The sequence below is a fragment of the Brassica napus genome, chromosome A6 (genome assembly GCF_020379485.1).
Source record: "Brassica napus cultivar Da-Ae chromosome A6, Da-Ae, whole genome shotgun sequence".
NCBI classification, from domain to species: Eukaryota; Viridiplantae; Streptophyta; class Magnoliopsida; order Brassicales; family Brassicaceae; genus Brassica; species Brassica napus.
Genome location: NC_063439.1, coordinates 23,218,372 through 23,238,592, shown reverse-complemented (window position 1 = coordinate 23,238,592; position 20,221 = coordinate 23,218,372). Strand labels below are relative to the sequence as shown.

General features: G+C 36.6%; 5 protein-coding genes across 6 annotated transcripts; 3 read left to right on the top strand and 2 right to left on the bottom strand.

Annotated features, from left to right (window-relative positions):
* Positions 1–367: 367 nt before the first annotated feature.
* On the bottom strand, positions 368–3,063 carry LOC106348792. The gene is made up of 3 exons (XM_013788601.3): positions 2,810–3,063; positions 967–2,683; positions 368–889 (listed from the first exon to the last, which is right to left on the bottom strand). The coding sequence occupies exons 2-3, from the start codon at positions 2,527–2,529 to the stop codon at positions 506–508; spliced, it is 1,947 nt and encodes a 648-aa protein (XP_013644055.2). The 5' UTR covers positions 2,530–2,683; positions 2,810–3,063; the 3' UTR covers positions 368–505.
* An 826-nt stretch (positions 3,064–3,889) lies between these two features.
* Positions 3,890–7,677, bottom strand: LOC106348791 (serine/threonine protein phosphatase 2A regulatory subunit B''beta). Its single transcript, XM_013788600.3, has 13 exons — positions 7,316–7,677; positions 6,939–7,175; positions 6,748–6,853; positions 6,579–6,678; positions 6,318–6,423; positions 6,117–6,207; positions 5,634–5,775; positions 5,359–5,506; positions 5,139–5,248; positions 4,902–5,058; positions 4,644–4,769; positions 4,407–4,557; positions 3,890–4,216 (listed from the first exon to the last, which is right to left on the bottom strand). Exons 1-12 carry the CDS (start codon positions 7,466–7,468, stop codon positions 4,417–4,419), a joined length of 1,617 nt encoding a protein of 538 aa, XP_013644054.1. The 5' UTR covers positions 7,469–7,677; the 3' UTR covers positions 3,890–4,216; positions 4,407–4,416.
* A 2,879-nt stretch (positions 7,678–10,556) lies between these two features.
* On the top strand, positions 10,557–13,306 carry LOC106348783 (GDP-mannose 3,5-epimerase). Of its 2 annotated transcripts, XM_048735221.1 has the most exons (8): positions 10,557–10,783; positions 11,093–11,509; positions 11,594–11,690; positions 11,783–11,912; positions 11,998–12,130; positions 12,217–12,424; positions 12,515–12,718; positions 13,041–13,306. In XM_048735221.1, exons 2-7 carry the CDS (start codon positions 11,094–11,096, stop codon positions 12,668–12,670), a joined length of 1,140 nt encoding a protein of 379 aa, XP_048591178.1. In that variant the 5' UTR covers positions 10,557–10,783; position 11,093; the 3' UTR covers positions 12,671–12,718; positions 13,041–13,306. The 2 variants fall into 2 exon arrangements, with proteins under 2 accessions (XP_048591178.1, XP_013644046.1); XM_013788592.2 differs by lacking the exon at positions 13,041–13,306 and having other exon boundaries at positions 12,515–13,033.
* A 2,461-nt stretch (positions 13,307–15,767) lies between these two features.
* LOC106348782 (basic leucine zipper 63) lies at positions 15,768–17,829 on the top strand. The gene is made up of 6 exons (XM_013788591.3): positions 15,768–16,099; positions 16,488–16,593; positions 16,762–16,873; positions 16,965–17,040; positions 17,116–17,241; positions 17,332–17,829. Exons 1-6 carry the CDS (start codon positions 15,842–15,844, stop codon positions 17,596–17,598), a joined length of 945 nt encoding a protein of 314 aa, XP_013644045.2. The 5' UTR covers positions 15,768–15,841; the 3' UTR covers positions 17,599–17,829.
* Positions 17,830–18,109: 280 nt separating this feature from the next.
* On the top strand, positions 18,110–19,368 carry LOC106348781 (sec-independent protein translocase protein TATA, chloroplastic). Its single transcript, XM_048735222.1, has 2 exons — positions 18,110–18,542; positions 19,068–19,368. The coding sequence occupies exons 1-2, from the start codon at positions 18,246–18,248 to the stop codon at positions 19,203–19,205; spliced, it is 435 nt and encodes a 144-aa protein (XP_048591179.1). The 5' UTR covers positions 18,110–18,245; the 3' UTR covers positions 19,206–19,368.
* The last annotated feature ends 853 nt before the right edge of the window (positions 19,369–20,221 follow it).

Sequence of the window (20,221 nt, the reverse complement as noted above, 5' to 3'; positions counted from 1 at the left end):
ATTTTAAATATATCATAGCCAAACAAAAATATATATTATTTAATTGGTTAAATATTTTTATTTTGTTTCCACTCAAAATATTTTCTAGATCCGCCACCGATGATGCATCATGAACATTCTAGGAATATGCAACTTAGATTACACAAAAAAATGTAACTTAGACATGTTCACATATACATATGTTGACGTGCTTGCGTTATATTTTAAATGGTTTTTATTTTATTTGGATAATAAAGACCGGTTCTGGTAGCTATGTACAGAACTCTTCCACTTCTTGTTTCTTCAGCTGTTGTACAAAGTGTTTTCCCGGTTTGGTTCATAAACAATTCAGAGCAATCACGAACCAACTTCACTGACTAACTGAACAGAGCAAAATGGCTGTTTCTTATATAGCAAACGTGTGTTCCTTAAGAATCTCACAAATAACATGGCTTACTACAAACAATAACACAACCAAACCTTCTCTCGTCTAAGTGATACCCTGTTCTTCAAGGTGGCAATTATTTTATTCCGGTTCTTGATTGGAACGGGAACTCGAGGAACTAGGTTTCGAAGCACCCTGTTTCCTGTTCTTCCTGATTCTAGCTTTCTTGGCTTTCATTCTGCGTTTCTTCTCAGCTGAGTCGACCCATTTGTAATCTGATGGTATCATGAAAGGGTCAACTTCACTATCCTTGTACCGGTTACTGTCTCCGTCACTTGATTGGCCACCACCGCGAGTACCTTTCATCCACGACACCCATGACGCTGAAGATGAACTATCTGATGACTTTGCGTCATGAAAAACAGGGCTCGTAGGAGGCGTTGAGAATTCCTCAGATGGTTGGAGCTCTTCAAATTTAGTAAAAGTGATGAGTACACGGACGGTTGGTATAATGGGGATCGCAATCTGCACAATAAGCAAGACAAGATTCGATAAGATTGTGTCTGAAACGGAATCCACAACAGGGCAAAAGATATTATTACCTTGACAGGGAATGTTCCTGTGGGAAGTTTTGTGGTAAGGAGCTCTCTGAGCCTCCTCACGGCTTTGACCTTATTGGCTAATATATCGAGCAGCGGAAGAAGCTCTTCTGTCTTAAGAGGGAAGTCAGGTGTTAACCACAGTACAGGTCTTAACCCTTTCTTGTACTCGCTTTCATTCTTCTTCTTCTTGGCACCGCCTTTGTCTTTTCCCTTCTTGCCATCTCCAGCATCCTCCTTGGAATTATTATCAGATAGCGTCGACGATCTTTGGCTTTTCCCTTTCTCTTTCTCTTTCTCTTCTGGTGCCAACTTGGAGCCTTTCTTAACCTTTGCTGTTGTTTCTTCAGCACCACCACCATCATGACCAGGCTTCGCGCCTTTCTTGTTCCAACCAAACCACCCTTTCTTCTCCTTGAGAGGAGCACCGTTGGCTTCTCCTCCCGAACCATGATCGTCCACGTCATTCTCTTCATCCTCAGCAGCTTCGGAGTTCCCCATCCGCAACGCGGAATCCAGCTGCTTTCTTTCCTCAGCGGTCAACACATCCTCAAACCCATCGTTCTCAGCACCATTCGCCGTTCTGTCCTCATCAACAGCGAAGAGCTCCTCATCAGTCATCGCTCCCGGAACTCTTCTCGATTTCACGCTCACCATCACATGCATCATGTCATACACTTTAGCTTTCCAGCTCCCAACCGTCTCCGTCCTCTCTTGCCGTCTCCAGTTCGACTGAGGAACCAAATCAGCCTGAGTAACATCAATGCCAGGCCTATACATGTTGGTCTGAGACATGTGCGCCACTTCATGAGCAACCTCCGCTTCCGTCGGCTGAGTCCCCGCCCCCTCCAAAGCGTTCGTCACCTCTTTCTCCTTATGAGAAAGAACAATCAAGGAGCCAGGAGGCAACAACACTTTCCCATCATCCGACGCATAACCCTCCCCAAGAAAAAGAAACGTCTGATCCGACCGTTGGATGCGGAACCCATCAAAACCAGCAAGTGTCATATCAGCACGGAGGTTCGAACCGCGCTTCCATATCCTATACGTATCCGAGGGAGCAATACGGCTAATAAAAGGAATCACCGAGCTCTCGAAATGAAACGTTATCTCCATGTAAAAGTCACGGATACGAGACGCCGAAGCCGTTATCCTCGGAAGCCTACGGCACCATTTAGCCCAAGCGAGAGGCTGGTAGTGCCTCGCGATGATCATAGCAATGGCCTCCTCTCTAGTGCAAACAGCTTCCTGCAAAGCACTCCAGCCGTTCTCGTTCTGCAGGCTCCAATCCGCACCAGCAGACATTAAAATCTCAGCGGAGACGGGATCTCGCATACGTACAGCGAGGTGGAGAGGGGTTTCGCGGCCGGGGACATCGCGCCGGTCGATGACGGCAGTGACGGCATCGGCGCGTGACTCGGCTTCTAAAGACTCAGCCTCGTTGGTAACCTCGCCGGCCTTGGCTAAGCTGGGGAGGTCCATGACGATTCGTCTAAGAGCCGCGTGGTCGTGAAGCACGACGGCTAGATGAGCAGGACTGTGTGTGTACTTTGAGTAATCCTCCATAGGGGGCTCAGTTCTCTTATCTAAAGAAGTCAGGTTCTGTCTCTTCTTCAAGCTTTAGTTCCTTCCATTAGTAGAGACTTTGCTCTCTCTATAAAGATATGACCTTTAAGAGAGGAGGACTAAAAACAAAACCCTCCCTTTTATCTTCTTCAACCTATAGATTACGGAACAAAAATTAATTCCTCAAATCTAATAGCAAAAACGAAAGTTGTATTTTTTATTTTTTAATCTATATTCTAATTCATTGGTGTCCGTAAGGTGAAAAAAAAGGAAAAGTCACCTGAGGAGGGAGGCTCGAAGAGGACGAAACACGGAGGCGCTTTGATGCTCTCTCCCACACCCGATCCAAAAACACGGAGGAAGGAATATGAGGAAGAGAAATAATGCCAACGGTTGACAATAATCGTCCGAGGAAGTTTCGATCTAGCGGCTAGGTGCGTACTTACTTCGCCATTAAAGCTTTTTGCTCAGATCTCTTTCTCTCTCTGCAATTTGTAATTTGCAATTTTTTTTTTGGTTGCAACCATTTGGGGGTTGCTATACGCTTCTCTGGAGGGAGGGGTAATTGATTATTAGCCTTGGATTTGGTGTTTATTTACGACTTTGCCATCTGATTTCTCTTTTTTTTTTAAATAATGTCTCTCAGATGCTTTTTGCATTTTCCAGAGTGGCTAGTTCAGCTTTCATCTCTTTTAATAGCTTATAAGCGCCCATCACTCCTTTTTTGTAAATCAGATCGACATCGAAGATTTAATTTCAATGCCCTCAGAGTCCGATCGAAAGAGGTGTACGGTTTTGGACCCGCCAAACTGCAGAGTTAGGACAAAGATTCTGTGGTTTCTTGTCTTGGTGAATGAGAAATCATAGTTATTGGTGGGGTTATTGGAGCCATGTGACCTTATATAAAAACAACCACTACCTGAAAACTAAATTCATTGGATTCCTCTAAATAACAGAGCAAGTTTTTATATTAAAAGAAAAAAAAAAGAATCAAACGAACTATGACAATGGTTTTCACAATTCTCAACAAGTGTAAATGATGAAGCAAACACAACTACAAAGAGTATACACACAAACCAGTGTGAATACATACAAGCCCCGTGAGCTAAGACGATTGTCTTATACTTTGGCTAACATTGGATCATCTATTTGAACGTTGGGAAAACAAGTCTAGAACTGACTCTAAAAGGCAATCTATTTGATCATCTCTCCATCTACAAACCCGCAGAGTATGAATATGATTTTAAGTAGAGCATTATTCCTAAATCCCAAACCAAAAACATCAGATTATAACCTGATGGTATAACGAAACTATCTACTTTCTAAGATGCCTCCCAGTGAAAAAAAAAAACCCAACCAATTGATTAAAGTCGCATTAACAATTCTGAAAACAAAAGAAGATCCTTAGCTACAAAAGTACAGATATAGAGAGGAACAATAGTACAGAAAATACAAAACACAGGATGAACAAGTGCCAATTGTGTAACTTGCAAATCAGCATTGCTCGCTGATTATTTAAATTAAATAAATGAAACTCGTGCGCATAACAATAGCTATAAACTGAAAGGAAAACAGTAAATGTTGAAGCAGATAGAGGATATACTCTCGTCTTTCTCTTTCGTTACTTCACAACGCTCCCAAGATTTTTCTTTATGATTTCGATATTTCTTCTGATAAACTGAACATCCTGCATGATTTACCAATATCATGAAATCAATTCCACAAACCGGAGATTTTCTTTTTAACTTTTAGCTTTTTTTCCTTTCCCTAATCCCACTGATTTTAATTTATGTTGCTTCTACTCCCATTAAATGAAGATTGCTCGATCTCATCATGAAGGGTTTATAAAGAGAAGAGTGAAATCCAGGGGAAGTTACCTAGATGAACTCAGAAAGGAGCCTCCAATGACTCATCCCAAACCTCAGCACTTCCATTGGATGCATCTTCAACGTCTTCTTCCATTGAAAGCCTTATGTACTCTCTATGTGCAAAACGGTCCCACTCTGTCAACGTAGGGTTCTCACGCTCCTGTTTCCATTTTGACATTCAAATATTTACAAGAGGCCCCGCGCATACCAATAAGTAACAATGATGACATCTCAGACAATAAATACCTGACGAATGAGGAAGGGATCCCGTGTTTCAAATGCCATAAATTTATTAAGATTAAAAAGGATGTTGAAGACGTTTCCAGATAGTTTGGAGCCCTTCAGGTCATTCAGGGTTATATAGCTTTCATCCTGCGAAAGACAACAAAAATGTAAGAGTCAGTAAAGAAGACTGGAAACATCAACTACTTCCTATATATTCCTTTAATATAAAAGAGCTCAAGCATATAATATCCAAAAATAACAAGAGAAATAGTGTTGAACCTCTGGTCCGATCATATCAATTAGCTGACATAGTATATCCTCAAAAAGAACAGCCTCTTGCGCCATACACTCCATTCGATGTAACTGTTCCTCGTAAAAGAATTGCATCTCGTTTCGCGTAAGAATCCCATTTGCATCCAAGTCAATGCACTTAAACCTAGTCCAATATATACTTGTGTCAGATAAAACACTCAAAATACTATGTCTGTCTGCCACCTTTGAATGATCACAGCTTACCAATATTCAAGGCTAGGCTCTGACGATTTATCTTCTTCGGCAAGTATGAAATAGACAAAATCCTCATACCCCATTTTCCCTTCAACTTTGCTAGTGAACTTCCTAGCAACCTGAGTAGAAATTGATCCGTATCATATTCCTTGATGACATTTATATTAAGAGACGTAATAACTTTACAATAAGAAGCATGCTAACAGATCAAGATTTTTTGAGACGAAACCTGGGAGAATATCCTGTCGACAATCCGGTAAGTAAGAGCATGGTTGCCATATTTCATAAGGTTTTCTTTGTCAATCAGGAAATCGTGGTCAGTATCGAGCTCCCAGAACTTGCAGTATATGACATAGAAATGCTCGTACGAGAAGTACCTAGTTTCCAAAGTACATAGAAAAGCGTTAATGCGAAAGAAGTGACACAAACATGTACTATGCAGATCAAAGCAATAAGAAGTTTGACTCGATATTTACAACAATAAAACAAATTATTTATCATTACCGTAACACTTTGTTGATATCTTCTTCTTCATCAGCATGAAGCATAGCATCGATTAAATTTCCACGTTTAAGCTCCCTAAATGTAAGTCGACCGTTTCCGGATCTATTTATGTAGTAAAATATTCTGTATGTAACAGTTTCAGCTGGCCATCAAAATACAAACGGTATCAGAAAGCAAGACTATTTGAAAGTTACAAGAAGATGGTCTAACACAACAAAGAAATCTTAGCTTAGAAGCTACATATGCAAGCTTGTCAGAGTCCTAGACAGTATATTATCTTAGGCATCTAGCAATGATATAAACGGGAATAATATACATTATACCGCGCATAACAGACTCATTCTCCCTAACACAGTAGCTATTAGCTAACAATATACATCCAAGGATAAGATATACTACAAAACTCTAGAACCATAACTCAAGGAATACCCAAGAGGGAAAAGCGAAGATGAGATGAAATAGGAAACTGAATTAAGATCTAACCATATCTTTCTTGGAATTCAGGTGTGCCTTGCAAAAATTCAAGCCCAGGATGTGTCGCCAAAAGTTCTTTAAGTAGTGGCTTAAAGTCATCCTGCGAGAACAAAAGAAAGCTGAGAACGAAAACTCCAATCAGAAGAGAAAGGAGGTTGGAGAAAGAACCTAATTTTCATTACTGAATAAACAAATCAAAAGAAAAACTACCTTCACAAGGAAATTCTGATTTTGCTGCTTTAGTATCTTGAATATTTGGGTAGTTTTATCCATTATCAACATGTTCCCGTTTACCCAATAATCAATAAATGCTTCCCTGCACAAACGAAAAACTGTTAAATGGTTTTACAACATTGTCAATACCATAAACATAACATAGCGTCTATAAAATGAGGAGAAAGCTTGAAGCACGCACTGCAAACTATGCGCATATAAGATTCCAGAAAATAAAGAGCACAGAGAGACACACACCTGGTAACAAAACCTGTGTTATTGACATCGATCTTCCTAAAAAGTGACGTGGAGAAGAAAGATGGAAGCTTGCAGATCTCACGGGTGACTAATTTGAATTCTGAGTATTGAAAAGGGAATAATAAGTCTCACTTCAGATATCAAAAAAAAAAACTCATGAATCTGTTACCTTGTATTTGCAGTCCATCCGTGTGGCCGTAGAAAAAGTGGTTGACTCTAAACATACATTGCTCTTTTATCTCGCTTGGAGGTGGGCGACCATTTTGAAAGTAAAACTACACCCATTTCAGAAATGACTCTGTTAGAACATAATAAGGAAGAGATGCACTTATTAAAATTTTGCAGTGGAAGCTCCAAAACCTGAGGAATCGACTCCTTAACAGGCTCGTTGAGTACTTTCAACGGAGAGCCTAAATTAGAAGGGGCCCTCTGTTTCATCGTACGAGGCGAACCGCAGCTTCTTGGTGAAAGCGGAGGAGCACTCCCCGCAGGAAACATAGACGGTAAAGAGTTGCTGGTGCCAGGACCTGAACCAGATGCACTCCCAGGAACATTCAAAGGAGCTCCAGCTACTGCATCTTGAAGCAACGATGCAACCTATAAAACAGAGTATAAATTGAATCTGATCTACACGGAAGCAAAATCCCAGCAACCTAAAGCATCTCAAGATGATAGCTTTGGAGCTGAAAGTCTAGTAATCAATCGAAGCCAATAAGTGAAACCCTAATCGAATCTACCTGACGGTGAGCTTCGGGGAGAGAAAGCCACTGATCGAAGAGCTTCTGAGTGAATTCGGGTCTCGATTTGAGGACGAACGTGGACATCTCCTGGAGCTGGAGCAAATCGGCGTCGAGGGAAGCCATGTCTCCCGGAGCAACCGCGTCGAGCATAGTCGGGAATCTAAGATCAAATCAATCGAATCGGAACAACAACTGCCAGTGAAGTAGAAAGAGAGAGAGAGAGGCGTGGAGGAGGGAGAAAGGGGGGCAAATCGGAAAGGGGCGAAGAAACCCTAGATCTTAAAGAACGGAGAAAAGAATCTGATTCCAATGAGCTTCCCTTCTCTCCCAGACTAAAAAGTGAATGGGTCTCGAGAAAGTTAGGAAAAAATTAAATTAATGTTATATTATTTTTATTATTATTTTTCTCTCTCTTTTACGACCTTGTAGAAAAAAAAAGAGAAATAAATAATGGTATTATTATATTAGTATATATACGTGAAAAATTAGACGGTGTGTGTGGTCGGGAAAAAATGTATATGTGATCCGGCCTTTCTTTTCTTTTTTTAATTTTATGATTTTCTTTTATTTTAAGAAGAATTTACTAGATAACTATAATTAGAAAGGAAATTAATTGCATGACATTGATTTTAACGTAACTAAGAAACTAACAATTATGCATAAGTTGAACCGGATTTACCTATTTTATATACAAATATCCGGTAAATGAGAACTGCAGAAATGACCCGGGTTCGAGTCTTGGCCACAACGGATTTAACATCCCTTCCGTTGGGGCGCTGGACCCCTTTCGGGGGATAGTTGGGATTGTGGCTGCTCAGATACCAGAGTTATCAAAAAAAAAAAAAAAAACTGCAGAGATGACGTTGACAAAATCAAGCATGGCTAACATTTACCTTATTGACAGTTAAAAAAGGTGAAGGCGTCCACGTCACATACATAATAACCGAATACATTCTTACTGAAAAGGATGGATACAGTACAACACTGTCACATTAAATAGTGTATTATATCTATTTACATTGTCAGTCTATTTCACATTACTTATGTTTTTACTGATCGATGGTTTAGATATTATATTTCATATCACCAAAATAGTATAGAACACTAATTCTATTTCAAACTTAAAATCTAGATACTAAACCTTATTTCAATCTTTCCTCAACCCATAAATACTAAACTTTGAACTCTAATCAGTAAATCATAAACCGAAAAATATAAACCGTGAACCAAAATATAAACTTCAAACTCAAATAAAATGGAACAAAATACATAGCATAATATATCTTGGTGAAATTATGAAATGTTTTATGATTGTATGAAAGAAGTTAATGTTCACCACAACCATACATCCTTACCTTTTTAATATTAAACCTCAAACCCTAACCACTTATTCCTAAACTCAAATATCAAAATCTAAAAAGATACATAATATTATGTAATATTAAATTATCTTATGTAATATTAAACTGTATAATATAGATCATAGTACAATTTTTATAGGTTTAGAAACATATAACGATATGTATAACTTTAGAAAATTACAAATTATATTTCTAAACAAAATAGAATACTCTTTATTAATCATCAAATGGAATGGAACAATGTTAAAATAATATAGTGACAGAATATATTGCATTATATAACATGAATAGAACAAACATAATACAAATAGTTTTACATTTATATTCTATATGCATATAATAGAATATAATACAATTTAACAAAAACTGTCCATCTTCTCCGATCAACTTTGGATCATTCACAGCGTCATTATTCTTCATCACCATATAGAGATTGTCTTCATCTCATTTCTCTTTTTTTCCGACAAAGCGACACTTTTACTGACCCGCCTTTGTTATTCTTCACCACTGTGGATCAATCCTGATGCGGTAATCTCAATCTCATTTGCAAGATTTAAATACAAAAAAAATATATGAAAGTAGAAGTATGATTGTGAGAATCAATGATTTAAGAGAAGGCAAAAAGAAATGAAAAAGTTTTGTGTCTTTTCATTGTCTACGTCTTCGCCATTGCCTTTTTTATTACAACTGGTCACTTTTTTTTTCACAATCACTAATTATTATTAAATTTGTTTGTAGATTTTGCCGGTTGGATAAAATGGTAATATGACAATATTATATAAAAACACATATAATGTATCAGTATACTAGAAAAATTAATCATAGAGTGAATTGTAATTTTTTTGAACGTCAACGATGCAAATTCCTTTTATTCTATTTCATTTATGGTTAATTAATTAAACCAAAATGAACTGCAGACTGTGCAGTGTATGAAGACATCATATAGAGGTTTCAAGATGATAAAAAGATTCAGTCAATTACAACTTAAGACTATCTACAATGGCTTATTCTATTTTTTATTCTAAAATAGAGTAATTTTATAATATAGTTTGAATTTGCTCCAATGGTACTCTAAAATAGAGTAAAAAATAGAATGATGAAAAAAAAACAAATTATTCTATATTTGGAGTAAACCTATTTTTTTACTTTACTATAGAGTGAGAAATAGAATACCATTGGAGCATTTTTTACTCTAAATAATAGAGTGGAGTTGGAGATGCTCCTTTTTAGAGAGGTTTTTTTCTGACAACTTGATCATTTATTTGAAAACGTGAAGTTTTATGCAAAAATTTAAGATGATCTCTACCTTATAGGAAAGATATTTCATAACACGACAGGTTGGTTTTGACGAGATCTAGTAAAGTTGACTGGTTGGTTGGTTCCTTCTTTTTTCTCGGTGGACTTGTACGATATACGGCACGACACACATGGTAAAAAAGAAAGAAAACAATTCACACTGAAGATTCGTTCATGGTAAATGTCTTATTACTATAACTTTTTTTAATATTTTGAATTTTACTATAACAAATCTTACTGAAAAATTTTTAATTCGTATTTTCAAATAACTATTTAAATAATAAACATTAAAATATACCTAAATATTTAAAAAAAATCAAAAATACAAAAAATGCAGATTAAACTTAGATATATTGATTAAAATACTTTAAGTTAGCTATCACTCTTCCAAAATACAATTAATTAAAAATAGTTTTAACATTCAATTCCAAGATTTAGTGATTATTCTTTATGGACAAAATAAAATGAACCAATGACAATAACGAAAGCAAGCATCTTAAAGACTATACTAATGTTAGTCACCAAAATCATTTTATCAAAATGTGAAATATCTTTAATATACGTAAGCAAAAAAAAAATCAATTTATATAACACAAGGAAATTGATAAGTATCGATTTTGAAGGGTATACTGGTCTTCGAAGAAGAAAAAACACAAAAAAAACTAATAAAACGAGCGGTGTTGCTGTGTCCAAGCCTCCTCGTCTTCTTGTGAAAGCTTGTATATATACGATTGCTCTCCCTCCTCCGCTCAAATCCTTCACCCCTCTCTCTCTGCATTATCTCTTCACATTCTCTAAGGTCTCTCAGGTAAAGATCTGAACTTTCCTCAAATCTACGGTTCCTAATACCACTCACGTTCAGATTTAGGATTCTGTAACAATTGTGTGTTCTGGGTTCATTACAAAACTTAGAGTACGAATCTGAGATTTGTCACATCCTTTTGTTTCAGAGTTTTGTAAAAATCAGATTTTTATAGAATTTTATCAGATAAAAATCATATCTTTATACCTATTTGCATGAGATCTGACTTGTTCCCAAGTTGCTGGATAATACCTGAGACTACAAAGTCTCACTCTTTTTTATGTTTCTGATTTAGATTTGTGTGTGTGTTTGTAGAATGGCTGCAGCTACCAATGGAAGTACTGACTACGGTGCCTACACGTACAAGGAGCTTGAGAGAGAGCTCTACTGGCCTTCCGAGAAGCTGAGGATCTCCATCACCGGCGCTGGAGGTTTCATCGCTTCCCACATTGCTCGCCGTCTGAAGCACGAGGGCCACTACGTCATTGCTTCTGACTGGAAGAAGAATGAGCACATGACTGAAGACATGTTCTGCGACGAGTTCCACCTTGTTGACCTCAGGGTCATGGAGAATTGCCTCAAGGTCACCGATAAAGTTGATCATGTTTTTAACTTGGCTGCTGATATGGGTGGGATGGGTTTCATCCAGTCCAACCACTCGGTGATTATGTATAACAACACCATGATTAGCTTCAACATGATTGAGGCTGCTAGGATCAATGGGATCAAGAGGTCAGAGTTGCTTTTTCTTGTGTGTTTTGGAGATTAAACAGAGTTGAAAAGATTGAAACTTTTTGTTGTGGGTGTGTGTTTCAGGTTCTTCTATGCTTCAAGTGCATGTATCTATCCGGAGTTCAAGCAGCTGGAAACTACCAATGTGAGCCTCAAGGAGTCAGATGCTTGGCCTGCTGAGGTTTGTCTCACCTTGATGATGATTATATCATTCATATGTTGCTCCTAAAGATCAAAGTCTCTTTTTTAAGCCATGTTATAATGTTATTATAGCCTCAAGATGCTTATGGTCTGGAGAAACTTGCAACGGAGGAGCTCTGCAAGCATTACAACAAAGATTTTGGCATTGAGTGCCGCATTGGAAGGTTCCATAACATCTATGGTCCCTTTGGAACATGGAAAGGTAAGTAGCAGACAAACAAACAGTTGACTTTGAAGTATTGTTTGCTTTTACCATTGTTGTTTAATATTTTGATGTGACTTTGTAGGTGGAAGAGAGAAGGCTCCAGCTGCTTTCTGCAGGAAGGCTCTGACCTCCACAGATAGGTTTGAGATGTGGGGAGACGGGCTTCAGACCCGTTCATTTACCTTCATTGATGAGTGTGTTGAAGGTGTACTCAGGTGAAGGCATTAATTAGCTCCAAATCATTAATGATATGTTTAGAAACATGTGTTAGTTTTTTTGTTCTGAAATTGTTTTTGTTTAGGTTGACTAAGTCAGACTTCCGTGAGCCGGTGAACATTGGAAGCGATGAGATGGTGAGCATGAATGAGATGGCTGAGATGGTTCTCAGCTTTGAGGAAAAGAAGCTTCCAATTCACCACATTCCAGGCCCTGAAGGTGTTCGTGGCCGTAACTCAGACAACAATCTGATCAAAGAGAAGCTTGGTTGGGCTCCAACTATGAGATTGAAGGTACTAAAAACACTATTATTCTTAAGCAGCGATGAGAAATTTGAATCTTGAAGTGAGAGTTTAAGGAATGATTGTGTGTGGTTAAAACAGGAGGGGCTTAGAATAACCTACTTCTGGATAAAGGAACAGATTGAGAAAGAGAAGGCTAAAGGCAGTGATGTGACGCTTTATGGTTCATCTAAGGTGGTTGGGACTCAAGCACCGGTTCAGCTTGGCTCACTCAGAGCTGCTGATGGAAAAGAGTAAATGGATGGGTTTCACTACTATCAAGCTTGGTCTTATTTAATAATTAAGGTCAGGAAATTATGTTTTAGATATAAGGTCTTAGGAAAGCTTTCCTTTAAAAAGAAAAAAAGCCAATAATAAGTGTTTTTGGATTTTGAGTCTCCTTCTCTTCTTCCTCTTCTGCTCATCTTTCTTTCTCTGTAGCAAACTTCTTTTATTATTATTTTTTTAGTTGAAGAAGTCATTTTCTTGTGGTCCTTTCACAACATGTTCACCATCATTGTCAACTTGGTGATGCTGTGGTGGTACCAACAGTCAAGTTGGCAAGTCTTTGTGATATTTATCTTTCATCTTATCATTATCTTATATTATGTCTTTCACACATCTCTAGGGGTTTAGAGATCACTTCCCATGCTTTTTCTGCCATCCATTCCTCGGCCAAAACAATCATATCTCCTCTTGGATCTTGTTCGCTAGCTATCGGATCAATAAAATAGTAGGGTAAATGCAGATTGTTAGACATTTAAATATCCATCCACACTGATCAAGAATAATAAAAGTCACATGATGGTACTCTCATTTTCAAAAACTAGCTTTTCTTGTATGCTCTGTCTGCTTTATGACATCACTTCATATATACATCAAAAGTTACCAACACATTACTGCCTCATTTATCATTTATAGTCAATATCAATCAAGAGTGCTACTAAGGTACTAGGATATACAACAATAATATAACTCAAAAACATTATATGAATCTTTCCTCTCTCTTTCTAGTTAATGAGATTGAGAGCCAGCTCCTAGAGATTGGTAGCAGAATATACATGTGCGGATTCAAGAGAAATTCCTCAAATTTCCTGAGTATATCCTTTAGAACATCCATAAGTCCATCTTCTGAGGTTTCTTTCTCTCTGCTACTCAACTGAGAAAATATGGCCTCATAGAGAATAGACACTGATGAAGATACCAGAGGCAATCCCAACTATTTTCCCTTCTTTATTATTAGAGTATTTATAAGATCTGCACGTCCTTGGTTGTCTTTACGGTTTGATTCCTCCAAAACCATTTTCTCTACGAATGACTTGAGTGTCTTCTCGTCTGGCAGAACCTGAGAACATAAATCGATAGAAAGATACGGTTGAAAGCTTCTGAGTATGTGTTTCTTTGGATACTCTACAAGTGAAAGAGAGTGTGGACGAAGCCTTGATCCAGAGAACATATCAACTGTTATGGAAAATGGTTATGTGCTTGTCCAAGTTCTTCATCACCATCAGCATCGTGCTTTCTACTGATATCATCTTAGATGGAAAATTTGTTCCAAACTAGCATGAAATAGTTCAGAGGACTCTTTGCTTTGATATAGTAAAGGCGTGCGTTACGGGCCTGCGTTATTGGGCTACAAAAGTCCTTACAAGCCCAATAACTCTTTGTGAAAACTCTTTAAGAACCTTCTTTTTCCCAGGCTGGATTCTAATAAGATGGCATCAGAGTACATGTTGGGAGCAATATTCGTATTGTAAGATTGAGGAGATCAACTGTAATCGACACGATCTTCATATTATAGTCAAGTTTGAATAATTTACAGTAGATATGATCCGCAATATTCTTAACATATCTCTTATAATTAACTAACTATGTATGAAGTCTATACTAATGCGACTATTATAATTAGTAGCAGTTTCATTCTTAGCCAGTGCAACAAACACAGAGGCTTCTACATGAGTTTGTGAAGTTTTAAGAATTGTCTCTGCTTACTTTCAACGGAAGATGTATATTAGGTCGAGATTTAGCATGCACGTCTTAGCAAATCAATGTAGAGAAAGTGACTATAATTAAGATAAACCATAACCACACAAAATATGAATAACAATACTCGATTTTATATGAATAGACCAAACATTGTGGACCAAGAAAAACGTGGAGCAAATGACATTCAAAAATATTATTGCTCGTGGAAAAACAAACAAATTTTTTTTTAATGTGGTTCTAAAGGAGTGAACACTGCGGGGGCCGTTGAGCATTGTTGCTCCCAAAGATGGGCCATCACCTTTCACGTCAGGCCTATACAACCCTTCCGCAACTGAAAGATCGATAAACGAGTAAAAACTAGAGCTAGACGTAGTCTACATTCTTTTATAGTTGTTAGTGAAATAGTTAAATACGTAGTCTCTTACAGAGAAAAAGACCACCTGGCTTAAGAGGTGCATCTTGATGAAGTTTCACTTTTCCAGCATTTATTTGTTTCTAATAGAAAGTGTTTGCTCACGTTCTTGAAATATATTGGGTTATTGAAGAACCAAATATTGAAAGTGTCATTTTCTTATCTCCCACTAGATCTATTCTCTCTCGACGAGAGATTTAGTGCAAGTGAACCATATAATATGCAAAAATTAAATGGACCCACGAAAGTGCAACTTGAGTTTTGATAGATTCTTATCCAAAAAAACGTTAAAGTTCAGTACATTTCTCTAAATCTAACTTCAGTTACTAAAAAAACAATATCTCATGTGTCTCTCTCTCGGATCTCTCCTTATAGAATGCAACTGGGAATATTAAATGGATCCACGTATTGAAGTATAAGTTTCAAAACCAACAACGACGACTTAATACAATTTTAAATCTTCTTACGACGCCGATTGACTAAAATACCCTTAATAACACGTCAGTCTGACTTGGATTTGACCCCAAAAGCGTTGGAAAACAATATCAATTCCAATAAGGCAAAATAATATTATTACGTGTAGGCTTGTGATAGAAAGAACAATATTACATCAAAGGCCCTCTTAGTCTTATATATTTACAGATTATATTTATTATTATTTTATAATAGAAACATAACCCAATAATGTCTTTTTATTATAAACATTTGTAAAATATAATTGGACGTGAAGCACTGAAGGAGAACATACATTTACGATAAACTTATTTAGGGAAATCCTGTATAATTTTGGGCAAAATAACAAAGTAAAATACACAAAGTTTTGGATAAAATAGTATAAATCAGAAGTTTTTGGTGTGAATAAGAATACGCTAATCTTGTCGGGGGCCTTAAGGTGTAAATCTGATAATTTAATATCTTAACAAAAAAAAAGTATTATTAAAACGCAAAGGCTGCCCAATCGGATAAGAAGAAAACGTTGTAGGGAGAAGTCGAAGCAAAGAAAATTTTACAACAAAAATTAACAAAAAAAAATGGAAAAAGTTTTCTCTGTCGAAGAAACCTCCTGTAATAACCATCTTTGGTCGGAGCCGGCCAAAGAATCTGATGGAACGTCTGGAATGAACCGCAGTGACTCCGAGTGGGCATTCCATCGCTTCATTCAAGAATCCTCCGCCGGAGAAGATGGCGTTTCCGTCTCTGGACCGTCTTCTCCGGTAGATTCTCACGAATACAGAGAGATTCTGAAGAGTAAACTCAATCTAGCTTGTGCTGCTGTCGCCATGAAAAGGGTAAAACACTAATCTCTCTCTGCTCATGCTTTCATTAACCGACAACAGTTTTTCAAAGTTTTTAAAGGAAAAACCAAACCTTTTCTTATGTGAGGTTAATGTTGTGTAGTAGCTGAGTCGAACAGCCTACATGCCTTTGGCTTTAAAGGTTGAAAGTTTCTAAAATTGTTTTGAAAAAAAAAACTTACTTATTCAAGAACTGAGCTGGTTATGTTCTTGATGAGTATTGGGATGTATAGATCTATATTATATAATATGATTTGAGTTTGTGAACTTTATATGTTCTTTGGAAATTGGTTTTTAGTTGGAAGAAGAAAGCTATTTGCTTCCCAAAGACTTAATTATAATTATTGATTTGTTGTTGTGTTAATATTTGAAAATTTGATAGGGAGCTTTCATCAAACGTCAGGATACCTCTGGTAGATCTGAGAATGGTGGGGCTGCTTATACATCTAGTGCATCAGACCAAGGCTCCTTAGCTTCTTCTACTAAAGGTTTCTTTAATTGCTCAAACACTGCTCTTATCTACGCTGAGCCCTTTAAGATGTTCTTGATAGTATATTGACACTTATTGTGTGTTGCTCATTGCTGTGTTCCTTAGTTATTGCATATAAATAAAACTCAAGCTAACTGAACCAATCTGTATTGATTTTCATTTGCAGCTACACCAGTGATGAGCAGTACCATAACAAGTGGATCTGAGTTCTCTGGTGATGACGAAGAAGCTGATGGTGAAACTAATATGCATCCTACCAATGTTAAGCGTGTCAAAAGGTAAAAACATCCTTTCTTGGATTTACAATCTCTCTCACAAGACAAAATATCTTTCTTGAACATTTATTTTGTTTACCTGTTGTAATTACAGGATGCTCTCTAACAGGGAATCAGCTAGACGATCCAGAAGAAGAAAGCAAGCACACCTTAGTGAGCTAGAGACACAAGTATGTTTAATCTCCCCCCACATTTGTTTTCTTTCTCAGCTCACTTATTATTAACAATCTCCATCTCTCTGGTAGGTTTCACAGCTGCGTGTAGAGAACTCAAACCTCATGAAAGGTCTCACTGACGTAACTCAGACTTTCAATGACGCATCTGTAGAAAACAGAGTTTTGAAAGCCAATCTAGAGACACTACGAGCTAAAGTAAGTTAAAAAATTCATTTCCCTCTCCTCTCGGATTAAAAAGTTAACAAAACTCATTTAACAAGACTCTGTTGAAACCTTTTTTATCAGGTGAAAATGGCTGAGGAGACAGTGAAGAGAATCACAGGGTTCAACCCAATGTTCCACACTATGCCTCAGGTTTCAAGCGTCTCTAATCCTTCAGAGACATCGAACTCTCTAGACACAAGCTCCCAAGTGACTACACCGGAGATCAGCTCAAGCAGCAACAAAAGCAAGGCCTTGATCGGTTGCAAAATGAACAGAACAGAGTCGATGAGGAGAGTTGCTAGCTTGGAGCATCTGCAGAAACGTATTCGCAGCGTTGGGGATAAGTAGGTTTGTGAAGAAGATGATGAAGAGACTCGGTTTGTATAACATTATCACGAATAGAGAGAGGCATTGAGACAAAAGTGTTATATGTGTTGTGTAAAGAATTGTCTGACCTAGTTGTTTATCTCTGATTAGGTCTCTCTTAAATGTGTGTTTCAATGTCTCTTTTTCAACATCTACAGTTTGTATCTTGTAACTACTACTACAAAGTTATCAAACTCAAAGCTTCATTGGTAATGTAGAGACAATAGAAAAGACCATTTCTTGGTAGTGAATTAGTAGAGTTAAAATGTTTTTATCTGCAATTAGAATTACATTTTTTTTATTTGTTTTGTTTTACAAAGATAAATTTTGTAAAATTTTAAAACACTTTTATTAACTTATATATTTTATGATAAATTAATCGAAAATATCAGATCGATTAAATATTATTGGTCGATAGTTATTGAAATATGTATATTAAATAAATAATAAGTTTGATTATAGATATTTATTATATTTTATATGCATAAAATATTATCTTTTCGTTATTCACTAATAAGAAAATATTAGCTAAGAATTTTATTATATTTTAATTGGATAAAAGAATAAAAAAAAAACAGAGATAACGTTAGGACCAGAAGAAGAAGAAAAGATTAGAAGAGCAGTAAGTAATGGCGACATCGGTTGCGACTCTATCTTCTCCGCCACCAGTTACTCTGCCTCTCTCTTCATCTCGCTCTTCCTTATTCTCCAACTGTTTCATAGCGACCACCCGACGACCAAAGACTCGTTCTTTGGTGGCGATTCGACCGGAGCAGAGGAGAAAGTCGCTCACTTGTAATGCCCTGTTTGGTCTCGGTGTCCCTGAGCTTGCTGTGATTGCTGGCGTCGCCGCTTTGCTTTTCGGGCCTAAGAAGCTTCCTGAGATTGGCAAGAGTATTGGCAAGACCGTCAAGAGCTTTCAACAGGTTTGCTGTCCGATTATTACAAACTCATATACTTTGATATCTTTCAAACTATAGATGCTATAGTTTTGGTCTGTGTCTTCCACATCATCACATGTGCCAATTGATGTGTAAAGCTTGTTGATTTTAGTTGGAATTTGATGTTAAAAAGGTCTTTAAGAAGAAATGTGTTTTGGGAATTTTATGGTTCAAGTGCTTAGTAGTTGGTATGGTTTCTGTCTGAATTTGTTAGGATTGATAAGACGAAGACTCAGAAAGATTTGAAATTGAGTGTGTGTATAACTTTGATGTATAGAGTCACATATCAAGAATATAACTTTACATTTGCTTGTAAAACAGTTAACCATGAAACAATAAGCTCATTGATAACTCTGCTGTATAGATCATCTTGTTATGTAGGTTAATCTCTTTCTAGAAAACTGATCAAAAGGGCTACTACTTGTATGTTTTGTGTTCCTTTTAGATCTTCTCGTCTTTAATATTTACACTGATGAAAGGCTTGTGGGGGTATTGTAATGATGCATGCAGGCTGCAAAAGAGTTTGAGTCTGAGCTTAAGACGGAACCAGAAGATTCTGCTGCTGGCTCGTCGTCTCCAGTAGCAATGAGCAACAAGGAAGAGGAAAAAACTGAGGTTTCGTCAAGCTCAAAGGACAATAATGTATGAAGAATGATGAGACTTTTTTTTTTGCTTTTCCTGTAGTTAAATGAGTTTAGATCAAATACTCTTTGTTGATGGAAGCAGACTTGTCTTCCTATGAAATATGGCTCCATGGTGTTTGAATCTATATTAGCTATTTCTTCTTAAGAATATAGCAAACCTTGCAAAACTTTCAGTTTTTAACATCAGATGAACCTAAAGACAGGCTGCATAAAATGTTGTTACTCAATGGGTGGATCTAGGGGTGTTCAATCCGGATATCGGTTCGGTTTAGGTTCGGTTTTTTCGGTTTTCGGTATTTCGGTTAGTAAAATATAACTACCATTCTAAATCCATATTTACTTCGGTTCGGTTTATATACCGTCGGTTTTCGGTTTATTCGGTTTTATACCAAAAAATATAATTATTTAGTTTGAGATCATATTATATGAATTTTAGAGTAATATTGTCAACACAGTCATTTATTAAAAATGTATTACATGTTCAAATAAATGATCAAAAAGTAAAAATGCTTCTACCAACAAATAAAATAATCAAATCTATAACTAAAATCAAAGCTTTAAATTTTAAAAATAAAAATATGAAACAAAACAGAAACATGAAAAGAAAAGTATTTCCACTTTTTCATATTTAGTATTCATTAAAGTCATGCTTTTTCAATTGAATACAGAACTTTGTTTGTTTATAGATAAGAAAAAAGTTGTGAAAATTTTCCATTAATTATTATCCATCAAATTTATAACCTTCGTATTAATTTAGTGAAGACTAAAATAAAATAAAAAGATCAAAAAAAAACTTAGAAAATAAAATGTCTAAATTGCGATGTATTATTATTTAATTATAGTTTAAGTGTTTTACAAGTTCTTTATTACTATAAAGTTATGGTAATAGTTATTAACACAAATTTAACTTATGTAACAAATAGATTTTCATGTATTGTTAGAAAATAGATACATATTTACATGTTTTTACTTTTAATCGGTTTTGTTCGGTTTATTCGGTTTAATCGGTTATATATCAAA